The sequence below is a fragment of the Strongylocentrotus purpuratus genome, unplaced genomic scaffold (assembly GCF_000002235.5).
Source record: "Strongylocentrotus purpuratus isolate Spur 01 unplaced genomic scaffold, Spur_5.0 spur5_scaffold_7, whole genome shotgun sequence".
Taxonomy (NCBI): domain Eukaryota; kingdom Metazoa; phylum Echinodermata; class Echinoidea; order Camarodonta; family Strongylocentrotidae; genus Strongylocentrotus; species Strongylocentrotus purpuratus.
The window spans coordinates 24,546,810-24,570,652 of NW_022145613.1; the positions used below are offsets into that span (position 1 = coordinate 24,546,810).

Sequence of the window (23,843 nt, forward strand, 5' to 3'; positions counted from 1 at the left end):
AACTGTCCGGGTAGTGATGGAAATGTATCACCATTAACAGCGTGAATGAAGTAGTACGAACCACGCCCTTCTTCTCAAACAAACATAACCCGGAAATTATCATTTCTGTATTTGAATTGGAGATGATAATAACTTAGAAATTTATCCTGACCCAATTTTGGCAAAGACACCATGATAATATGCAGGGCCGAAATTTAAAGTAATTCTTACCGATTTAAGCGAAAAGCTGTACTTCTACGCCCATTATACAAACAAACTTTTATATTTTCTCGATCGCCTTCACACCCCCCCCCCCCCCCCCCCCCCCCCCCCCTGTAGCTAGACTCCTCTGATTGGCTGTATGTAAATGAGTTCATTCTGGGGTCCGGAACACTTGTGGTGAAAATAATTTGGCGCCCCGGCTTACTTTGAATCATCGGCTTATCGCGTCCGATCGGGTGGTCGCGTTACACGACCTTTAGTGAAATGAAAGCGGAAGATCATGTGAAGATGTACGTCAAGGATGCGACCTATCGTATATTTGTCGTAGGTTTTTCCAAGAGAGTCGGGTATATCAGCTAAAGGGCGAATTAATACAACTTGTACAGCCCATTTAAATAAATTACGGAATACATAACATGTCCTTGGCATGCTTACACATTTGAATAGGTGACACACAAGGCTTTTTAAATTCCATTTATAAATCGATTCTTTAAAAGTCGTTGTTTTAGTGTTTTCAGGTGAACATGAATGTACATGTATCAGACAAAAATTGTATAAAATGTTGAATACATGTTTAACACACGATTAACACATATTCGCCGTCATAACACACCCCCCTCAAATTCTGTCAAGATGCGATGTTATCTGATAGGGACCTCGTACAAAGCAATTGAGGTTGACTTGTCGTTTTACGCCTGACATGACGGCCTGGCAATTAATTCACGATGCTGGGTCTACCCGCTGCGCCAACCGTTATAATTATGAGCTCAGTTTTCTGGGCTCTCTCGATGATATGCTATCTATTCCAGATGTGGATAAGGGTGTATACACTAAGTTGTCATTTAACACAAAATTATGTAATTTCGAAAATTTTCGTAGTTAATGTACTAATACAAATCTATCATATTTGTTAGAGATACTTTTTCCCTCTACAACCTTTTTTTTAAATTCGAAATAAGCCCCTCTACTTTTTTTCCCCTCTCCTTCTCCTCCTCCTGCTTTTTCTTTGTCTTTGTCTTTACTTTGGCTTTTTCCATAGTATCTCCGTTTTTTTGTTGTTGCTTCCTTTAGTAGTTATTGATATAGTTTCCAACTGTAATGTTCTAGGTAACCTCACCCCGACCCATCTCTCTCTTTCTCTCTCTTCTCTCTTCTCTCTCTCCCTCTCCTCTCTCTCTCTCTCTCTCTCTCTCTCTTTTTCTTTCTCTGTCTGTATAGACATATGAAAAATTCAATATCTGTATATATTGATATTTTAGCATACATGTACATATTCCACCTTGTTAATTCTACCTAAACTTTTTATTCTATTTTTAACCATCTTACGTTCATTTTTCCCAATCCGATTATATAATTATGATTAGCTGCGCAATTTTTAAGATTTTGCTTTAGAACTTTCTCGGAACATGATTGTATGACCACAATTAAAATCATTGAAAGCAATTTGTGATATCCAATGTTGATAAATGTGTTAAGAAACGAAAAACTGCAGCATGCATGATAATTTTTCTATTCGTTCCTTTTCATTTAGAAGAAACTTTAATTCCAATTCATACTCTAAAACATATTAATACAAACGTTCTTTTTTTAATCGGGCTGTCATTAACATGCCTTCAACAGGCTAATATCTTTATATCATTTTTGAACTTTTAAAACAATTTATGACACGTGATTAAGGAATAATATGAACACTCTCTTTCGCTGTCTCCTGCAATTTCATTAATGGTAGTCCTGCTATGAAAGCGGAGAGATTGCGCGACCCTGTAACTATTGCTTTTAGCGTAGCATATGGCGTTCTCCGTAGACGAATGGTTCCGAATGACCTCCACCCAACTTTACGCTCTGGCTGACACTGCCCTAGTCGCTGAGGAGTGATGCAGAATATGATGATCATGAAATTGGCGGAGATGGGGTTGGGATAGAGGTGAGGGCGGGAAAATAGAGAATAGACTCACAGGGAAGGGATGAAGTGAATTGTTTGGTTTATCATGATTATACAGACGTAATAAACAGGACAGGACAAAAGATGGAGTAAATACAGATAATTCTTCGTTTTGTCCTTTTCCCCCTTCTTCTTCTTTTGAACAATTGGTATGTATATATCACAGTGAAATTTACATTTTAATGGTGATACTAATGCCTAATTTTTATCGGGTAAATACCACTCCATGTGGTGAATATCAAAGGGCAGTACTGACTATATATTAAATGCAGAACGCTTATGATTACCTTAGAAATGGATAATAGTACAAATAGTGCTAAGGGGGCTTGTGCACTCCCTTCTCCTAATCAGATGACCAAGAGAGTGACAGAAAGAGAGAGAGAGAGAGAGAGAGAGACAGCTGAAATGGACATTTATTGCAGAGGAGAGAGGGGGAAATGAGCATTGTTTAAAAAATGACACGAGTCATTTTTGTATTCGATAACCAACCAGATTAGCGCGACCATCCCCTCCTTCACTCTGCCCGAAATAGACGATAGCGGGAATATAGTGAAAAGATGAGAGGGCCGAGAGATGAAAAAATAACAAGAGGAACGGTAAATGAAAAAGTTATGAAGCGGAAACGAGATGATAAAACAGTTTAATGGCGGGAGAATGGTGTAAAGACAAGAAGGCAAAATAGCTTAAGGATAGGATGTTAGCATTGTTAAGAGAGAAAAAATAAAGAAAAATGATTGAGGCGAAAACAAAATGATGAAACAGGATACGAGTAGAAAAAGAACGAGTAAAGTACTTATATTGCAGCGCATTTACATCTCCGGTAAAGTTTCGAATATTCGAATATAATATTGAACAGCACACGCCTTTTCTGCTTCTGGGTTAATTAGAGCGTGTTATGTCATTCACACATTTTAATTCGGATGCTAAGTACACATTTATCTACAGTAACATGTCTAACAAGACATATTTAAAAAAAGGAAAAGAAAATAAAACATAGCCTTCCACATTATTTATCGCTTTCTTTAAGAATATGTACACTTTGTTATAGTATGAAATCAAGCTTACAAAACATAATTACAATCGCATCCTCGTTATTATTAAACTATTTGAATGGAATTATACACCAAACACGTGTAAAGGTATGCCCATAGAACATCATTCTACCCTTTTTTCATTGCTTCAGATAGTTTTTACCATAATTATGTAAATTATTGATACTTTTTGGATTTGTAATGGTTCATATAATGAGGAAGAAGTTTTGAGGATTAACAGAACAGAGGGCAACCACCACCATACCACAAACATTTTCACATAGGCCTAGGTATGTTATAAAAGTGTCAACCTTCCCTTCTCCTGTCTCAATATTACAAGAGGCAACATTAATTCATCATCATCATTCTCTAATCAATTTATTATTTCGAGATAATGTTGAATTGAATGGCAGACTCGTAGATAATTATCTCGTCAGGCCGGTCACTATTTCGGATTGATGGTCTGTATTATTGCTGGAAGAGGGACGGCTCATAAAACTCAAACAAACAAAACACAAATATGGCTATTTAATCCGGTCGCGCCTTTTGGAATCAAAGAACGTCCCAGGGCACCTTTAGCCATACTTGCTCGAAATAACAATTAAGAGTCCGTTAGTTGATCGTAACGTTTGTAATGAAAATAAAGATATAAGCTAAATTGTAGGAACTTACCAGTTTCATCGATTGCAAGGTCAGGAAATCGAAGACTCACAATCCAGGTCTTCACGGGTTTCCAGGGCATCGAACAGTTAACTCGGCTGTTCTCAGTACTCTGTCAAAGAACCGCACAAAATGCCATATGTTAACAATGTTGGCTATTTATATTTTCCATCGACGTTGATGTGCAAGACGTACACGCATATGCAATAAAATGGCTTACCTGGAACGATGAAATAGGGAAAACTAGAAGAAGACTTTTGAAATTACTTTATAACATTTAGAGCGTACATTTTAGAGTATAATTTGATTTAATGTTGATGACATGTACTGTTTATCATATAATATATAAGGCATTTTTACGAATTGTTAAAGCTTAGAATTATTTTCGTAAATTACATATAAATATATTTGTTTGCAGGTTGATGCTCCGTTTATCAGTTAGGTATGTCATAAACATGTCACCGAACGATTGATATGAGCGAATACGAACTCTCAGTCTACTACAAGGTTTAAAATACTTAACAAATTATTATGTATAAACATATTTGCGTTAAATGAAAGTAATCTATATATAACATGCATATATATGTATATGTACAATTCCAAAAGATCGTTATTAAATTATTTTTCATTTTCATAATAAGCTTTTTTGTAAAGCCAAACAAGTGTTCATCTGATGTGTATGACCACACTAGGAGCTGTGATTTTTCATCCTTTAGGTGAGTATGTCACTATTCATAGATGAAACAAAGTTAGCATTTCTCAATCTTACTGGCTTACGCATATTTTTTTCTCTTGTCTTCTTTTTCTTTATCCTCCCGTAGCTTTACTTGTGGATTTCAAGTCAATACATTTTTGGAAGCTATCTATATCTTTACTAATATTTTGGAAACCTTTACTAATACAATATAATAGCTCTTAGGAAACAAGGGAATGAATGCGACGCTTACCGGGCCCATGAGAAACTTCCATCTTCCTTCGATCTCTTCAAAGCTGCAGTTTGCAGGAGTATCGGCTCCTACAAAGGTCCCGCCTCTTGGTCCTTCCCAAGTAAGAAAAACCAGTAGGACCACAAGAGATGCCCACAGATATATTCTCGCCGAATTTGCCTTCATCGTGCACAGCATCGCGAGATATTTAATGTTCCGGCAGGGTTGGTAAAAATGGGCAACTTTGAAAGATGGAATAATGCTTCAAGCAAATGTTTCTACTTCAGCTGAATTCGGGAGACGATGGACCAGGAATCAACCATATGGTAAGGTATGAGATCGCTCCGGTCGCCGTCAACGTTGCTGAAATGGCCTGGTAGGGGACGAAAATTAGCTATATTATGATCGTTCGATGTAGCTTTATTCCTCTTTGAAGATCGCGCATGTGCGCATGCGTACCGCCATAATCATCTTCACGTGATGTGTCTCTATATCTTAGTATTGTTCTTATTGACATCACAATGTAGGTTGGGAAAGAAAGGGCGTGAAAAGCGGTGTTCACATTAATTTATAGTGGCGCAATATATGAGGCAATTTGAAAGATAGGCTTATAATATATTTCTTTTTGGTGAAAAACGGGAGTCATTTACACAATACGGTTTTGCACAGTCTTACCTTATTTACCTCCCATCTTTTAGTTTGGTTCTTAATCAGGGGACTTACATCACATCTCAGGTTGGGTAGGAAAGGACATGGAGTACATGGTAGTGTTCATATTCATTTCTAGGTCATGAGATATTTAAGCATTTTGATAGGCGTTTCGTCCTGTATTGAACAGCAGAAGTTAAGGTATAGAATGATGCTTACGGTTTGGCAGGGTCTCGATTGCATCAAAATGTAGGTTGACTTTGATACTGCGTGCAGAAACGATGTTTATGTATTATCTGGCGTATTCAATAGCATTTCTAAAAGACTACTTTGTGCTAATTTTGATGAAAAAAACATAGTTTATGCTATAAAAAAATTTAAAAAAATTGGCATGGTCTGAACATTGATGAGGTTACTTCATAATTTGAATTCTGTATTGAATTCAATAAAATATATGTAGTTTGAATAGGAAAAGGCATGAAGAAGCGGTGTTCACATTAATTTTTTCCAAATTTAAGCATTTTCAAAATACAATTTTGTAGAGTTTTTGTTAATGAAAAGCAGAATTAATGTCTTATAGAATTAATGGTTTAGTATGGTCTCACTTTAGGGATTTACTTTACACCTAAATGTTAACTTTAATTCCCTCAAATATAATATAGTTTGGGTTATAAAAAGAGGTTGTGCATCCATCCATCCAAAAGATATTTGATATAGCGCCTTTTCCCTGCAGTTACAAAGCGCTGCACACATGCTGCACAATGTTTGGGCCACGTAAAAACAAAAGTTAGACACTTGTCAGAGATCAGTAAAGTATGTAGGCTGGTAATAAAGTCATTTCTAGCAGAATAGATATGACTTGAGTAGTTTCTTTAACTGGTCAACAGATGAGGCCGTCTGCACAGCAGTAGGTAGCTGGTTCCGCAGTTTTGCAGCAGCCGATGGAAAAGACAATTTACCAGCATGTCTTCTTAGAGAGACACTGAGTGCAAAAGCACTCTTTCACATTTAACATCCAGTGCATCTAAAACATATCTAAATGTTTTTTGTAAATCTGTATTCAATCAACAAGATGAATTATTGTAATATATAATTTGTGATTTGGCATGATCTCACTTGAAAGAAATTACTTCACATCTTAATTTGTTTTCTAATTACACTAGAATGTATATACATTGTAATAAAGGGTGTGAAGAAGTGGCGATCACATTGAATTCTGACGGCATTAAAATCATTTTGTAAGGCATTTTTGTGCTGTATTTGGTAAATAACAGAGACTATGATATGGTTTGACATGGTCTCAGATTCAGAACTTAATTTGCATCTATGTCATATATTTATCATTACTGCATTGTTAATAATGACACAATATTATACCATACTGTTTGTAGGAACAAGGCATCACATATATTGTTAAATATTGAACTTTGAGTATATACTAACAATTATTCAGGACATAATTTCCTGCAAATTTTATTACGCGTGTATGCTACAAAAACATAGACAAGAAAACAAAAATGCAAGACTATTGTACAACTCAAAGATAAGTATGTATATATTTAATCAATTAGCTACTTTACAATATAGTTTCTAGCACTACATTTTTTGTTGATAAAAATTGATTATTAAAATAGACTATGCACAACTCAGTTGCAGATGATTTTACTAATAGGCGTTATAACGCATATCCGATATACAATTTAGAAATATGTATAAAATGTTAAAAAGAGAGATAAGAGCTTTTGACCATTACATCTACTAACTACTATATAACAATACAAAACCCTACCAACATCATTTAATGTATAGTCCACTCGATTGACATCGGGGTCTGTGAAAGTCAATTCCTTGTTATTGTTTAATGATTTAATGGTCTGTCGGACATATATTTAAATACAAATATGAATTGAAACAAAAGGAACAAGACAGGACATTTAAAATTATGGGCAAACGATTTAATTTATTTTTCAATAATTAAAGTAATTAATCAAATTTATCGCCTTTTCAAATATATTCTTTTAAAATCCATTTTCATTGCTAGTGATTTTCATCGATAACGAATGCAGGATTTAGTGATTAACCGTGGATTCATCTTTGGAAATATGTTTGCGTTGTTATTTTATGTCAGTCGATATCACCTGCAGGGTTTCTTTTATAGATAACCGCTAAGTAGACGAGCTTATTTGTAGCAATATAACACCACTTTAAATCGTATAACTGCAAAGCAAAATCTTGTTCAATATATACAATACATGGACATCATTATTTATTACATCATTACCTTACACACTGCAAAATATGATATAAAGCAGGAATAGAAAAACGATTAGTATCCTTCTTTTTTAATCACACTGAAATGAAACGTAACTTTGGTATTAATAACGGGCAGCTTTGCATCAACTTTGATGACAACATGTTTGTCTGCGATATATCTTTTAAAAGGAAAAATACTATGATCAGGATGATTAGGATGATTAACGTTAATTCATTTTTGATGTGTTTTACAAATGAATCCTTTTTATACGTCGGACATTGCATACTGATTCATTATATTTATTATTTATTATAAATTACTATTATTATAAGTATTATTATTGTTATTATTAGTATTATTAGTAGTAGCATAAGTAGTATAATTATTATTATTACTATAACTATCATTTTTATTATCATTCACATCGTTTTTGTTTTTCTGAAAGATTGTTTCGGAACTTCCTTTCTTTCTTGTGAAAATTTAGTTACAAAAAATAAATGTTTAACCATGAACGTCTTATTTTCTACTCTTTTATCGGAGGGACATCACACGACTGTGCGAATTTTCAACCACCAGTATATCCTGGAATTCAGGAAAACGTGGGAAATGGGTTACTCCTTATGCCGGCGGTCGAAAAGTAAGGGAATGTGAGAGAAGTCACCCCAAAAACAAAAACAAAAACAAAAGCAAAAAATCTTTGAACTTCATTGCTCCCTAATCCAATCTCATATTTTGTTTTCATGAAAAACAGGAACTTTAATTTGTATGTGTTTTTATGTTTGTTTTCAATTCAACAATTATAACAGTTGTGGCCGGTTGCACCGGGTTAAAGCCCATCTGTACTAGGGTACAGGAGGGATAAGACCACCCTGCAATGTCACTGGACAGATGGTTATATAATCAAATCAGCTCTCAGTTAACATAAGAAAATGAAGACCATGGGGGACCATTGGTCACCGATTAGACATTGTTTGTTATATAGAGGGAGCAAGTAGCTACGAGTAGTACAGTGGGCCTTTAAACTGTGGTCTCATATGGAATGGTACACATAGCGGCTTCAGCTGACTTGGTGTCATCCGGTGTTTCTTGTTGGCAAAGTTGGAGATATGTGTACTCCTGGAGAGGGATAAAAGGTATATGTTGGAGAAAGAATGTCATTATCCATTACTTCACAACAATAATTTCTAAAGAATATGTTAATTGACAAACAATGAATATTACTAAGATGTTTATATTTGTCATAGGCTAAACAAAATCTATATCTTGGGGGAAAATGTCAATTTCGATCACCGATCGTTTAATGCATATCCTACGATAAAACACAAAGAACCACCGAAACTAAATTAATTAGAAAGAAGAAAAAACATTCCACACAAAACATGCCACTACAGCGGAGCTATAATCCTATCTAGAACGTGATAACTGAAATACTATTATCTGAATTGACCGTATCTTTCTGTTACAAAGACAATATCCAACCACTTACGTTTGTCTGCTTTCTTTTTTCTTAAATTTACTTTACGGATTGTTTGCCTACAATTATACCATACATGTATTATAATTGCACGACGAGTGTCAATTTCGGCAGAATGATAAGACGCATTACATTGCTCAATGTTTTATCATTATTGGTATTGTTATCGATATTATTTTTTAAAAATCAGCGATTCTCGTGCTTTTTAATGCATCTACCAATATAAGGTGAATGATAAACCATACAAAAGGAAATATATGAAACCCCGTACCCCTGATTCATTTCGTCGAATCGTAAAGTAGCAGATCGTGTACATGATCAAAGCCATGACTTTAAAGATTAAGACTAGTCCGATGATAACACGTGATAAGCGAATGTTGTCGTAGACGAGGCAGTTTCCAGTAATGCCACAGGATTCCTGAAACATCATGCATGTAGTCTGAATGGCCGCACCGAAAAAGATCGGAGCCGGTATAAATGCTATAACGGAAAGAGAAAACATAGTAATGTTACCGATGTGTTGCAATGTTAGGATGGATACAAGCAGTCAAGAGTTTACGACTTAATCACCAAGTGGTAGATTGCACATGATACACATGACACCAAATATCCACAGACATTTTAATCATATAGAAAAGTCTCATTTTGTCCAGTTTAGAATAATCACTGCCAAAGTCATGGAGGTGCTTCTTGAATACCTTTTACTTGCCCGCTTGGAAATACTACTCTCACTTGTCTATTACAACTAATATTGATTACGTAACTTTCATGAATACGTTTCACAATTCCTCCCGGTGGGTTTGACAGTAATTAACTCTATATAATTCCAATGCGCATGTAGCATCTACGAACTGGCCTATTGTACGACATTGCAAGTTATGGTGACATCACAGTTCTCTGGGACTAAGATGAGACTTGGACCCGAGGTCAGATACAAATAATAATTTCAGCACAAAAGCTTAAAGCCAGTATCTTTTTTTTAATATTTTGTATACGGTCCCCATGCGTAAGAAATATTTGGCGGGATTTATTACCTAAAACTCTCTGGAGTAAGCTCGAGAACGCTAAAGCAACCGCTTTGTCCTTATTATCTACTGTCCTGAAAGGAAAGAAATGGAAATGAATAAAAAGGTTAGGGTAACCTGATATATTTCCAAGGGTAAAATGTGAGCGTACTTTTATGAAACATAGTAAATTGTGCCAGATTTGCGTTCAGGAATCTTTGTTCTTAATCAGTTTGCTTTCATCACAACAAACACCATTCGACGGAGGTGTTCCTCTGTCGAGGCGCTCCGCTAGAGGGGTCTCATAGCTCTCTGTCTTTGTGGCGTTAAAGTTGGAGTTAATGTCCCTCCCTTTCTTTTTATTCTTTTTTTTTGGTATCTTTTTGTTCAGCTAACTTTTTGTGGCCAAACTGGCCATCATGGGCTATGTGTCCTACTGGGTGACGCTACGCAATTTGTAATAACCGTATGCAGGCCTGACCGTATGTATACAATTTTTAGCTTGAGCAAATCACACTGTAGAGTGGTCACGTTCCCAGGTCTGTGTGAGTCTCCTCTGAACCGCACTGCCAAGGTGGTCGCGTTGACATATAACCTTATGAAGAAATCCCAAACTCCTTATCAAACAACATTTAACCTCTGAATTCGATGCCCTTGGTGATTGCTTGTATTTCCTGGTGAATTCTGTGAAAGCGATAATTGAAAAGTATGATATAAGTGTGATCGATTATTGCATCTTTTTTTTTCATTTGACCGCGCCGTTATTAGTGAATTGATAGCATCATTATGTCTCCTAGGTTATGTGTTGTACGCGACTGGGTGTGAGTTCGACCATGGACCTATTACGGATGGACATTCATCGTTTTCTTAACGAATTCATTGTGATTGTCTCCGTCAAAGTCGTCTCAATAACATTCCCTATATGTTTCTTCACTTTGATCTCATGATGGTCACCGCCAAAAAGCCGGGACAGAATCAAGATATTGATTTACACATGTTAATCTACATGCGCAGAAGATAATAACTCGCCTAAATCATGAAAAATAGATGTGCAGTTCTGGCTTATAATCGAAAGTTGTTGTTCTGTGTACTGTACATGTATTTTATTTTGAAAAACATGTTAATATTACCAGATAGAGGTTATTTTTGGATTTTTTTGGTTGTGATTTAAAATCCCGTTTCCCCTTATTTCCTCATAATATTCCAGAGTTACAACGCACAGGGCTGATACAGATCATGGCCTTCTAATTGTTTTATAAGGTCATAGGTGTGTGCGAAAGTTTGCGAATCAGTAATAATACATTTCATATCACCAAAATCGTCTGCTTTTCATCTTTGCTGCTCCCCATTTGGGATGTTTTTATTGAAGACATACTCTTACAGAGCACACCTTCCAAACAAAACCCAAGAGAGGGAAACTGCTCCTTTGTCGATGACCGAAAATGCTTACGCAGTCGTTATTGTTAAAACAGCTGCATGTTCTCATTAAGATGCACATAATCAAAAGGCGGTGACTATCATTGGATCAAAGAAAGAATCATGTTGAATGTCCATCCGTAATAGGTCCATGGTTCGACGATGCGGAGCTAGGAGCCTCACGAGACGAAGCGTGGCCACTTTAAAATGCGGTTTGCTCGAGCTCATTTTATGTTTTCTCGCTTTAATACTCACCTAATGAATAGAATAAAACAAGGAACATTCAAGAAAGCATAAAACAAAAACAAGAGAGCAAGGAGGGCAATGAAGCCGTATTTCTTGGTAGTGCAGGAAGTAGAACATTTTTCAGGTACAGATGTGTCATCCTCGTATGCCGGGGTGGTCAGGAACGCATTTGATCCTATGCATGAACAGTTGGAGTATATCATCTGGAATCAGACACACAGCATAATGTTGTGATTATTGGGATGAACAACTTATTTTGTGCCATATGGTTAGCTTTGTCTTATAGTTTCATACTGCTGCAACCATTGGCGTATACAGGATTTTTGTTTTAATGTCAAGAAATACATGCAGTATCGTACGAGACAACGTCGTCCGTAATGCCTTGACATATCAACTAAAAATAGTACAGTCAAAACAATATACATTCATACTATGTGGTTAACTGGAGCTAATAAATAGTAACATGCTAATTTTCATATCTTTCAGGGAACATATATATATTACGTACAAATAAAGAGAATTATAATCAAACCATGTAGCTTCATCTTACAGCTTCAGATAATCGGCATTACAATAATTTAGTTAAACAAATTCGACCAGTAGAAATGTCTGTAATGGTTTGCAATTGCTTCTATGGCTTGTAACATGTCTTATATCATTTAGAAGAGTGTTCCGTACAGTAGAACCAAAAAGTGTAGAAAGACAGTGAAGACCATTGTGTATAATTATTAAATATATTCTTTTTTGGTAGTTTGGTACTTTTATATGCAATTTTTATGATGAATTTCAAGGGATGGGGCACTTGGCGTAGAAAAGGGGGTAAACATAGTGGGTATCATGCCGATCCTTCGGAATTGCTAAATGACGCTAAACACACTAAAGCACATAAGTAAAATCAAGTTAATCAAGTAAATATAGTTCAATGCCTTGTCATATAAGACTAGTGCACCACCGAAACTCGAACCAACGACCCCTGTATCTCCAGTCAACCACTCGACATTAATTAATCTGCATAACTAACCTGGTCGCTATCATCATCAAAACTTTGATCCTTACAGCCAGCGTGACATGGTGTGACGTATGTAATCCCATTCGATCCACAGACGGGAGTATACACGCCCACCGGACAAGTGCAACCACTCATACAAGACGCAATTGGCACATCCCTGATATAATCAAAAGGAGGAAAATATTTTTGTTTAAGTTTACCTCACGGGTGTCACATGACAATGCGCAACGATTATTGTCGTCGTTCAAAACATAATAATTGAGCGGTCTTTGAAAATCTTCATCATCTCAGTGCCCCTTATATACTTAAAATAATTCATTTCATTTCGTTTATTCATCAATATTTTTTAATTTTCTATTCGAATCTTCTTTACCGAAACCACGTACCAAATCATGTCCGTAGAATGTTTTCCTATCTTTCAACCTTTATCTCCAAATTACAATATATTCGTGAGGACAATCAATGAACACACATCAAAATGTGATTCCTTTAAAAATACAATTATTTGACAAATTGACTCATAAGAAATGTAAGGCGGGTGGGGTCGAGGTCTGTTTTGAGTGGTTAGGGACATATTAATAGATTTTAAAACGTTTGTTATGTTGTATTAATAGCTGATATGATATGATATTATAATGTTCTCCCGTTTGTTTGTGTCATTAACACTAGGAACCCTCTCTATAATTATTCATAGTTGTGCTGCAATGATAACTATTAAAGGCACAGCTGAGCATGGTGATCCTTCCGAAATTATTTTAGAATGACACTGTTGTTCAGGAAATGGAAATCAATCAATAAAAAGGCTATCAGGGGCACGGTTTTCAGAAAATTACCCCCTGGACAATGACCCCAGCCAATTACCAGCGGGACAATTACCCCCTCCCCCCCCCCGAGGACTACCACCCCAAGGACAATTTGGACGTTTGGCTCACAGGCTGTCAAAGGTCTTCCTTTCCGCAGTAGGCTACATACCTGCCAATCATTTCAGTACCGTCTGGATAGGGGGTATTCAGACCAGCAATGGGTGACGTGTCGCAGCTAACGACGAAAAACATGCCCAAAATGAAAAGCGTGAAACAGCCACCGGTAATGATGGCTCCGCAAAGGCCTTTCAGAGATAGTTTGAGTCGTTTGAAACAGATTCCACCAAGCATATTCCCAACGACGCCAGAAGGGGTGGAGGCACAACCTTTGTATTAGAAATACAGCATGTAAATGAATTCCGAAAAGTTAAATGCATTTTCAATAGTATTGCCCATCACCATTTGAAATGTGCGAACATTAAATTGACATAGTACGTAATCCGAACATAATCTAGTAGAGTATTAAAATCGCCCCTGACTTGATTTTTCGAAAGCGGTTGTGATCATGTTATTATTGTTATGATTTATTCCTATTGTTATACTACTTCTTTATTTGTTGTACTACTACTACTACTACTACAACTGGCAAATGCATAGCCAGGAATCATGGGGATGAGGGGGGGGGGGGCAACCCTCGAGGGAGGGGGTGCATAGTGACAAATGATATCTGCCTAATGTATTATTCGAGCGAGCGAAGCGAAAAGAGGAAATGCATCTAGCAATACTAAAAGTAAACATGGCTCACATGCAACCTGTCAGTTCAAGCTATGTTTTACTTTGTTTCTTTCTATTCCTACGTTTCAATCTTTTCCTGAGGGCAAATCCCTTCAAAAGCGTGTCATTAATCATAAAGCGATTATAATAAACAAAACCGAAAATGTGATCAAAACACTTTTTAGAATGACTTCTCTTATCATGGACTGTGGCACTAATAATTGTGTTAATTTAATATCGAACCAGACATATCCCATGCCGATTTCGTCACAGCTTTCCGCTCACCGAGTATTATTGACGTCATCGATGGCGTGACGTCATATTGTGTCTGCAGGTAGCGTCCAAGAAACGAAAAGAAACCAGCGAACATGATCGAATCAGAAATGGATGAGATGATCAACGTCGAGTACGTCATGTTGGTTGCAAGGCGACGTGTAGCAGAGAAGTAACCTAGATATGATTGAATGTTTGGGTTAAAAATGTCATGTGTCAACATAAAAGCTAAGATTTTGATTGATTGAACCATGGACCTATTACGGATGGACATTCATCGTTTTATTAACGAATTCATTGTGATTGTCTCCGTCAATGTCGTCTCAATAACATTCCCTATATGTTTCTTCACTTTGATCTCATGATGGTCACCGCCAAAAAGCCGGGACAGAATCAAGATAGTGATTTTACACATGTTAATCTACATGCGCAGAAGATAATAACTCGACTAAATCATGGCACATAGATGTGCAGTTCTGGCTTATAATCGGAAATTGTTGTTCCGTGTACTGTACATGTATTTTATTTTGAAAAACATGTTGATATTACCAGTTTCCCCCAATTTCCTCATAATATTCCAGAGTTACAACGCACAGGGCTGATACAGATCATTGTCTTCTAATTGTTTTATAAGGTCATAGGTGTGTGCGAAACTTGTTTGCGAATCAGTAATAATACATTTCATCTCACCCAAATCGTCTGCTTTTCAACTTTGCTGCTCCCCATTGGGGATGCTTTTATTTAAGACACACTCTTACAGAGCACACCATCCAAACAAAACCCAAGAGAGGGAAACTGCTCCTTTATCAATGACCGAAAATGCTTACGCATTCGTTATTGTTAAAACAGCTGAATATTCTCATTAAGATGCACATAATCAGAAGGCGGCGACTATCATTGGATCAAAGAAAGAATCATGTTGAATGTCCATCCGTAATAGGTCCATGATTGAACGCATACTTTTATCTTCTCCTCTTCAAAAGCTAAATAATTATTACTTTAGCCGGATGATGAAAATGGTTAACAAAAAGGAGTATCAATCAGCAATGAAGGTTTGAACAGCCGTTTTTCTATTACCTAAACTGGTGTGTTACTGCATTATGTGCAAAGATTATCTGTCACGTATGTAGGCCTTATTCATTATTGTTGGTGGTTTATTTATGAAATAGGTCCACCTTTAATTAAAACACTGAAGACGATGGAAACAAAGCCGATTCGATTAGATCGAACAGTGAACACATGTCATGATAGGGACTGTGGAAGATCTTCTAAATTTTTCGCATATGGCAGAAATAAATATTCCAAACAAAACTATTGTCTCGTTCTTCACGAAACTATAAAAGCACAACGCGACTTCGCAGACATAGCAAATACCGTCAAGCTACAAGGTTTAATATATCCAAAGAGATTAAAATTGAAATGTGAACTAAACCTGGGATATAACCGTTTAATAAACAGTGGCTTTGAGGAGAAATATTTCCATAAATATGATATATTTACAATTATAATTACCTTTGACCATACCCAAACATGTTGAGTCTGGACCTGGAAGGTTGCTCTTTATCAAGAAAGCTGTTGAAGGTTGATCATCATCTTCTTCATTCGCACGTTTTTCTTTCATCTTCTTCTCTTCCAGATCAACCACCACGACGGCCTTTTCTGGCCAGTCCTTCAGGAGGTTGCAGGCAATGTGAAAATAGTGAAGTTTTAACTTCAACTGTGCATGGTAACCAATTTTTTATGATTTGGGGGCTAATATATTCACAGCAAGATGCCATCTCTTCCTGTGGGGCCTCCATGTTTAATTTACTAACAACACTTCGTACATTTTTCTAACAGTACTAACCTGCGTTTTTACAGAGAAGTTTTATATGCGTATTTTTATTAAAGGGATCGTTTAACAATGTTAAATCTGAGATGCACGGCCCTACGTGTTAACAGTGTCTGTGATATCGTGCTATATTGAAGCCCTAAAAAAATTGCGCTTCAAAATGATCAAGAAGTGCCTCAAAAAAGTAAAAACCTTTGAGTGACCGGATTTACCATACTCGTTTTCCCCAATAGACTGTAGTGTTATGAAAACCGTTTGGCAAACGGTTTTCAAAATTTGTAATTCCAATCATAAATATCTTGATAATCAGACAGGCGATCGGCCTGTAAAAGTCATGGGGGTCCTGACTGACCTAAATGTTTATAACTATCATTGCAGCATGAGCTAAATCCAGGATTTTGTTTCAGAATCTGAGACAAAGTTACCGGATCCCTTTAACTTGATTATAATCATTACACACAAAAAGGAATATTTTGAGTAAACTGTAATTAAGTTACATTAACTAAATGGATCCCTTTTATTTGATACTTACTTTGGGAAAAAAGAAGTATGGTATAGCGAGAAACAAAGTCAGCAGACCGTAGATGACGTACCCAAGCCACCACGCGCCAACCCACCGAGGATCTTTACTGTCATAGCCGAGTTCATCGACGTCGATTTTGTAGAAGTCGGTATGTAGAGAGAGTGCAATCCCGCTGAGCGCAAAAGCCGCGAGTGGTGATAAACTGAACATCACGAAAAGTGAAGCTGTGGATTAACACGAAAAGAGGGGCGGTATGAGTTTATTTTTTGTGGGGTATATACATTCTTACCGTCTTGCAAGGTTGGAAGATATTTTATGACTTTTTTACATAATAATTGATTAAGCATTTTGATTCGATGTATATTTCTGCTTGATTCTACTTCTTCTGCTTTCGCATTTTTTACAATTAAATTACCATCAAAATGTAATTATGTACCTCAAAAAGGGTGCGGTACATAATATTATAGGCTAACATGTTCAAAGAGGAGATTTGACAGGGAGAATTGCCTGGAAAGGAGGGGCTACCCCCCCCCCCCCACCCCACCCCCGGGCCGCTGGAAATGATTTCTGGAATCCCACCGGCCCCGTCCGTGGTCTCCAAATCATGCCAATGAATATAACATACCCATATGCATATAGGGGGCAGTCCTGGAAGGCAAACCATCATCCATGTAGGTCAACCCGAGGGTCCAGTATCCGGTGGCGCCTAGCCCTAAGAAGCCCTGGCCAACGAGAAACCATGTCGCTCTTCCATACTGCGCCCCCGATGCGTCGACTTCTTCCTTTGAGCAGTCGTCGTCAGTGTCGATCTCACAGAGACTCGTATTTTCTGAAAGAAACAATTTAAGATTCAAGATATCTTATTTAACCATATATCATTAATACAAATATACAAACAATAATACCAAATACATTTTGGAATATGGAAAGGACCAAAAGAAAAGCAAATGTTTGCCAGTGTGAGGAATGGCCCTGAAAGAGAGAAAGAAAAAATACCAAGTAGATACAGAGTCTACAGTTCAACTTCAAGTAGCAAGGATCAAGGTTTTGGTGTTGCCCTGACAAGGACGTATGTATGTACAGCAATTATCTTGCATACGTGCTTAATACTCCTCATTCACAAAGCAGAGAACAATCTTACTCCATTCTAGATATCATTACTTATTTATAAACACACTCCAGAACGAACTTTTCGATTAGCATGACATCTTCTTCATGTACACCCCTTAAAGGTAAAGACCAGTATTGGTAACGCCCCAATTTCAAAAAATGAAATGGAAGCTCTCATTACCAATCATGTGAAAGAATATGTTTTGACTAATACATGATGATAAAAAATTTGCCGGGAAACCGCCTACTAATTCATATATTTGGTAAATTTATTTCTCTCATGGTCGTGTGAGAGAGATAGGGTAGTCCCATATACATCTTTCTGTGTATAGTGCTTGTAACTTTACGAAGAATGGGCCAAATTTCTTATCATTTTGATGATTCCAGAACCTTGCAGATGCTAGATGCTAGATGATCAACCTTTTCTGATCGATTCCACAACGTTTCTTTCACAATGCAATCGCATGACCATTACTGGTCTTTACCTTTAAACATGAATACGTATGGAAACCGATCCTTTGTTGCTCCAGCTCCTGCTGTGTGCAATTATCTACTACAATAACTGAAGAAAGTCTATATTTTCTGACAGTAGTTTGTATATCTTTTTGTATTATGTTTATATTGCCCAAGTTTGTAATGTAAAGAGCATAAAGAATTAAGTTTAAATTAGTGACCGCTATACAAATTAAACGTTATTATCATTATTATTATCATCATTATTAGATCATAGTTGTAACGGCATCCATTTTGAAGTTTATCGAATACATTATTGTTTTCTTTTTTCCATCAACCTTTATAATGGGTGTATTATCCATTCTCTAACCTTAAATACCCAAAGCGAAACCAGTGAGCACTCATGAGTAGAATCATTGTTGTAAAACGAATGAGCTGAACATGTTTTGCCTCATGATTGTGTGGTCTATCTTCCCCATCGCCTCTATGTATAACAACCAAGGCCAGTTCTATTTGCAATGCAAACAAAATGTGTTGGCAGTCCACTTGACAACTTCTCTCTCTCTCTCTCTCTCTCTCTCTCTCTCTATCTCTCTTTCTCGCTCTCTCGCTCTTTCTCTCTACTGACAACGTACAGGAAAATCCACAATCCACTGACCAAATTGCCAATATGAGATTCGCAAGGCTGCAGTGATTTCATAATTCGAATATTCATTACCTTCTTATTATTAGTCCATTTCAATTCAAACTTTCTCCGTTTTTTTCTTCTGATTTTCTCCTTTCACTCTAAATTAACTCATTAAAATATAATTGGCTCTATTTGATTAGGTACGAACCCTATAACAGCATCCATTGAAAAAGAGATATAATGAATACTAGGCTGCCCAGTTAGATAAAAAATAATCTTCCAATGTGCTTCTTTACTTGCTTTGTACTGGCTAATCAAATGATACGTTGAACTCTGGTAATTCCACGTTCAACGGCGTACACATGCAAACATTTTCCAAATATTTGACTGTATAGACCTAAACTAGTCTCTCGTGATATTGCATTCCAATTTCAAGACTAGGATCTAGCGCGTAGCCAGGATTTTTTTTTTTTGGGGGGGGAGGGGGGGGGGTAGTGAGCACAGGAAGCTTGCGAATCACTTACAGAGCGCGCTCCCTAGGGGGGTGGGTGCAGGGAGTGGGGAGTTTCTCATTGCCTCTATGTATAACAACCAAGGCCAATTCTATTTGCGATGCAAACAAAATATGTTGGCAATCCACTTGACAACTTCTCTCTTTCTCTCTCTCTCTCTCTCTCTCTCTCTCTCTCTCTCTTTCTCGCTCTCTCGCTCTTTCTCTCTACTGACAACTTACAAGAAAATCCACAATCCACTGACCAAATTGCCAATATGAGATTCGCAAGGCTGCAGTGATTTCATAATTCGAATATTCATTACCTTCTTATTATTAGTCCATTTCAATTCAAACTTTCTCTGTTTTTTTTCTTCTGATTTTCTCCTTTCACTCTAAATTAACTCATTAAAATATAATTGGCTCTATTTGATTAGGTACGAACCCTTTAACAGCATCCATTGAAAAAGAGATATAATGAATGCAAGGCTGTCCAGTTAGATAAAAATAATCTTCCAATATGCTTCTTTACTTGCTTTGTACTGGCTAATCAAATGATACGTTGAACTCTGGTAATTCCACGTTCAACGGCGTACACATGCAAACATTTTCCAAATATTTGACTGTATAGACCTAAACTAGTCTCTCGTGATATTGCATTCCAATTTCAAGACTAGGATCTAGCGCGTAGCCAGGATTTTTTTTTTTTGGGGGGGAGGGGGGGGGGTAGTGAGCACAGGAAGCTTGCGAATCACTTACAGAGCGCGCTCCCTAGGGGGGTGGGTGCAGGGAGTGGGGAGTTTCTCCCCTCCCGCGCGAAGCGCGGAAGCTTTGACATTTCATTCAATTATTAGAGGAAGAAGACGATTCGTTGTACCGTTCTCGACTCTTAATCCTTGTCTTAATCAAAGTTCCCCTTCCTTCGCGCGTAGCGCGGAAGTCTGACATTTCATTAAATTATTAAAGAAAGAAGACGATTCGTTGTACCATTCTCGACTCTTAATTCTTGTCTGAATTCAGTTTCCCCCCTCCCTGTCCAGATATGATGCGGTAAACTGTGGCGGTTTTTTTTAACGATGACAATACGTTTTTTTTTAATGATCGACAGAACCTTTATGTGGGTCTTTTGCAGTTTCCCATTTCATATTATATTATTATCTATTGCTTTAATATAAACATGTTCATTTTTTGTTTTACTCCTGTCTTTATTTCTCTTTTTTAATTTAGTGTTTAAGGTTCAATGTATACTATACTGTGTATCCTACATGTAATTATGTTCTCGATTTGCGATGTGTTTTCAATGTAGTTTTTTTAAAGGACTTGAATAAATAAAATTGAATTGAATTGAATTGAACGTGTAATTTGCTCGAAATAAATGTGTCTTTTAATATAACGCAGAGCTAATTAGTGATTGCCTGTAGTTGGTCCCAGTTGTTATTCATTCACAGGTGCAACATATACACACACGCAAAGAAAAACAAACTTTACTGGGACTAAAAACACACTAATTGTCAACATGCCATAATATAGCGTATACTTACGAAGACCAGCGTAAGGAAGAGATGTGACGTCTTCGGTCTTTGCTGATTCGTTGAATGGCGTTACCGACGTCGGCGTGGTTTTGGTCGTCGTTTCCTTGTTTCCAGTAAACTGAGGAAGCGCACACATGAAGCAACCAATAGCGAAAAATATTGTGAGAAAACCCAAAATCCTTGGCCGGTGACGGGATGCTCCGATGTAAGCAATGGGTGTAACTAGGACAAGAGCAACGATGTCGTTGATACTTAAAACGAGTCCCACCTAAACGAAAAGAAAGAAGGGAAAAAAAAGAGAAATGTAATAATATCAGACGTAATTATATGTATTTTTCTAACTATTCGGGCATTAAAAAGACCATAATGATTTTCCACGATACAATGTTATATAACATCAAATTAGACACGCACATAAACCAACAACAACAAATCAGAAATTCCCTCTCATTTCTGAGAAATATAGTTTGGAGAAAAAACTGCTAAAAGAAACAAGTTTGAGAGGAGTTTGCCCGCTTCATCATCAAGTTGGTACGTACTTCTGAACTTTTGAACTGAAATTCTCTTTGAATGGTGGTGAGTATTCCAGATGTATAAGGTCCTATGGATCCAATATAGACGAATAGTGTCGCTCCAAGGAGTACCGTGAAAGAAATGTGGTTAATACACCGCCTTGTGGAATCCTTCTTCATTTTTTCTGATGTCCGTTCAAGTTAATGAAAAATAAGTTGTATTTTGTTGATAACCAGCGTCCGTCCGGCATATCAAAATGCCTCTTGCACGTTGAGGTTCTCCGAATTGCAAACTTAAAAAAGAGGACGGTGTGGGGCGTGCTAGAACACAGAGCTAAAAACTATATACTGACACACGAATCAGGTGATTGTGTAATGCAAAATGAAAAACAATGGTTGATTTCCGGCCGGATGCACCGAGGTTGGTAACTATCCTGAACTTGCAAGTCAGGGCAATGAATCGAAACAAACGCGACGGCTATTTAATATCTCGCTTTTCGAATCTCCAAAACTATTTTTTGACGTAGCATAAATTTGTTACGTGTCGGAGCAGTCAAGGTTACCTAGTGATCTGTATTTATTCATGCACCAACGGTTTACATTCCAGCTTTACTGTAAGATAGTCAAGAGTATACAAGATAAGGTTACAGGGTAAAAAGAGAGAAAGAAAAGCAAACAGACTACAGAAATTAAGCTCAGATTTCATGACTTCGGTTAAAGTGATCTTTGGTTTGTTTGAAGAAGGACACGTGGAGGCCCAATGTATTTTTTTTTGGGGGGGGGGTGGCGGGTAGGGGGTAGGATGGGGGAGTGGCTGGGTTGATTCTGGAGGCTCTCTTCTAGTTCGGTCTTCATATTACCATAACTTTGTTATTAATCAAATTACAGGGTCCTTATGAAGAACAGCAGTCATGCTGATGGGGCTTTCCGGTGTAAACAAAATGATTATCTTTATTTAGTAGCAGTGGTAGTAGCAAGCGCGTAGCCAGGATTTTATTTTAGGCGGGGGCGGTAGTACATGAGCATGCGTAGCGTGCGAATCACTTAAAGAGCGCGCGAAGCGCGTTTCCTAGGGGGGTGGGTGCAGGGAGGGGGGAGTTTCGAAAGAAGACGATTCGTTGTACCTTTCTCGACTCATAATCCTTATCTGAATTCAGTCCGCCCCTCCTGCGCATAGCGCGGAAGCTTTGACGTATTATTAGACAAATAAGACGATTCGTTGTATCTTTCTCGACTCTTAATCCTTATCTGTATTCAGTATACCTCCCGCGCGAAGCGCGGAAGCTTTGACGTTTCATTAAATTATTAGAGAAAGAAGACGACTCAAAGTACCGTTCTCGATCGACTCTTAATACTTGTCTGAATTCTGTTCCACCCCCCCCCCTCTCGCGCGAAGCTTTGACGTTTCTTTAAATTATTAGAGAAAGAAGACGATTCGTTGTACCTCTCTCGACTCTTAATCCTTGTCTGAATTCAGTCCCCTCCCCCTCCTCCTGCGCGAAGCGCGGAAGCTTTGACGTATTATTAGACAGAGAAGACGATTCGTTGTACCGTTCTCGACTCTTAATCCTTAGTTCCCCCCCCCCCCTTTCGGCGCGAAGCGCGGAAGCTTTGACGTTTCATTAAATAATTAGAGAAAGAAGACGATTCGTTGTACCGTTCTCGACTCCTTTTCCCTTTTTCTTCCTACGTCCTCTTACTTTTTTTTCTTCTGTTTCTCTCTCTTTTTTTTTTTGGGGGGGGGACGGCGTTTGGGGGGGTGACCGCCCCCACCGCCCCCCCCCCCCACTGGCTACGCGCCTGTTTAAGTAGTAGTAGTATAGTAGTAGTAGTAGTAGTAGTTGTAGTAGTAGTAGTAGCAGGGATATTATTAATATTATTGCTATTATAATGCTAATTATCATTATTATTATTGATACCTTGGATCATTTTAAACAATTAAACACTGGAGTATTGGACCATGAAACAGAATTTAACTTTGCAGAGGATCTAAAGTCCAAGGAAACACATATAAAATATTATGGCTAGTCCAGAATCTGACCGGTTCTTTATATTCCCTACATTTTGAATCAAGCCGCCGAAGATGGCGATAAATCAACG

At 37.4% G+C, this 23,843-nt stretch overlaps 2 protein-coding genes across 2 annotated transcripts; both read right to left on the reverse strand.

Annotated features, from left to right (window-relative positions):
• Window positions 1-3,757: 3,757 nt before the first annotated feature.
• On the reverse strand, window positions 3,758-5,180 carry LOC115920016 (dipeptidyl peptidase 1-like). The gene is made up of 2 exons (XM_030974864.1): window positions 4,785-5,180; window positions 3,758-3,946 (listed from the first exon to the last, which is right to left on the reverse strand). Exons 1-2 carry the CDS (start codon window positions 4,959-4,961, stop codon window positions 3,776-3,778), a joined length of 348 nt encoding a protein of 115 aa, XP_030830724.1. The 5' UTR covers window positions 4,962-5,180; the 3' UTR covers window positions 3,758-3,775.
• A 3,430-nt stretch (window positions 5,181-8,610) lies between these two features.
• Window positions 8,611-22,511, reverse strand: LOC100888623 (solute carrier organic anion transporter family member 3A1). Its single transcript, XM_003728001.3, has 12 exons — window positions 21,771-22,511; window positions 21,241-21,499; window positions 17,644-17,847; window positions 17,028-17,242; window positions 16,177-16,333; window positions 14,677-14,841; window positions 13,787-14,003; window positions 12,827-12,971; window positions 11,815-12,008; window positions 10,174-10,238; window positions 9,411-9,619; window positions 8,611-8,781 (listed from the first exon to the last, which is right to left on the reverse strand). The coding sequence occupies exons 1-12, from the start codon at window positions 21,921-21,923 to the stop codon at window positions 8,683-8,685; spliced, it is 2,082 nt and encodes a 693-aa protein (XP_003728049.2). The 5' UTR covers window positions 21,924-22,511; the 3' UTR covers window positions 8,611-8,682.
• Window positions 22,512-23,843: the final 1,332 nt, after the last annotated feature.

Coding starts and splice junctions, on each gene's coding strand:
- LOC115920016 (XM_030974864.1), bottom strand. CDS start 4,961: ATGCTGTGCACGATGAAGGCAAATTCGGCGAGAATATATCTGTGGGCA. Junction 3,947..4,784: donor GGAAGTTTCTCATGGGCCCG/GTAAGCGTCGCA, acceptor GTTCTTTGACAG/AGTACTGAGAACAGCCGAGT.
- LOC100888623 (XM_003728001.3), bottom strand. CDS start 21,923: ATGAAGAAGGATTCCACAAGGCGGTGTATTAACCACATTTCTTTCACG. Junction 17,243..17,643: donor TGCCCCCTATATGCATATGG/GTATGTTATATT, acceptor GTTAATCCACAG/CTTCACTTTTCGTGATGTTC. Junction 12,972..13,786: donor GGTACTGAAATGATTGGCAG/GTATGTAGCCTA, acceptor TGATTATATCAG/GGATGTGCCAATTGCGTCTT.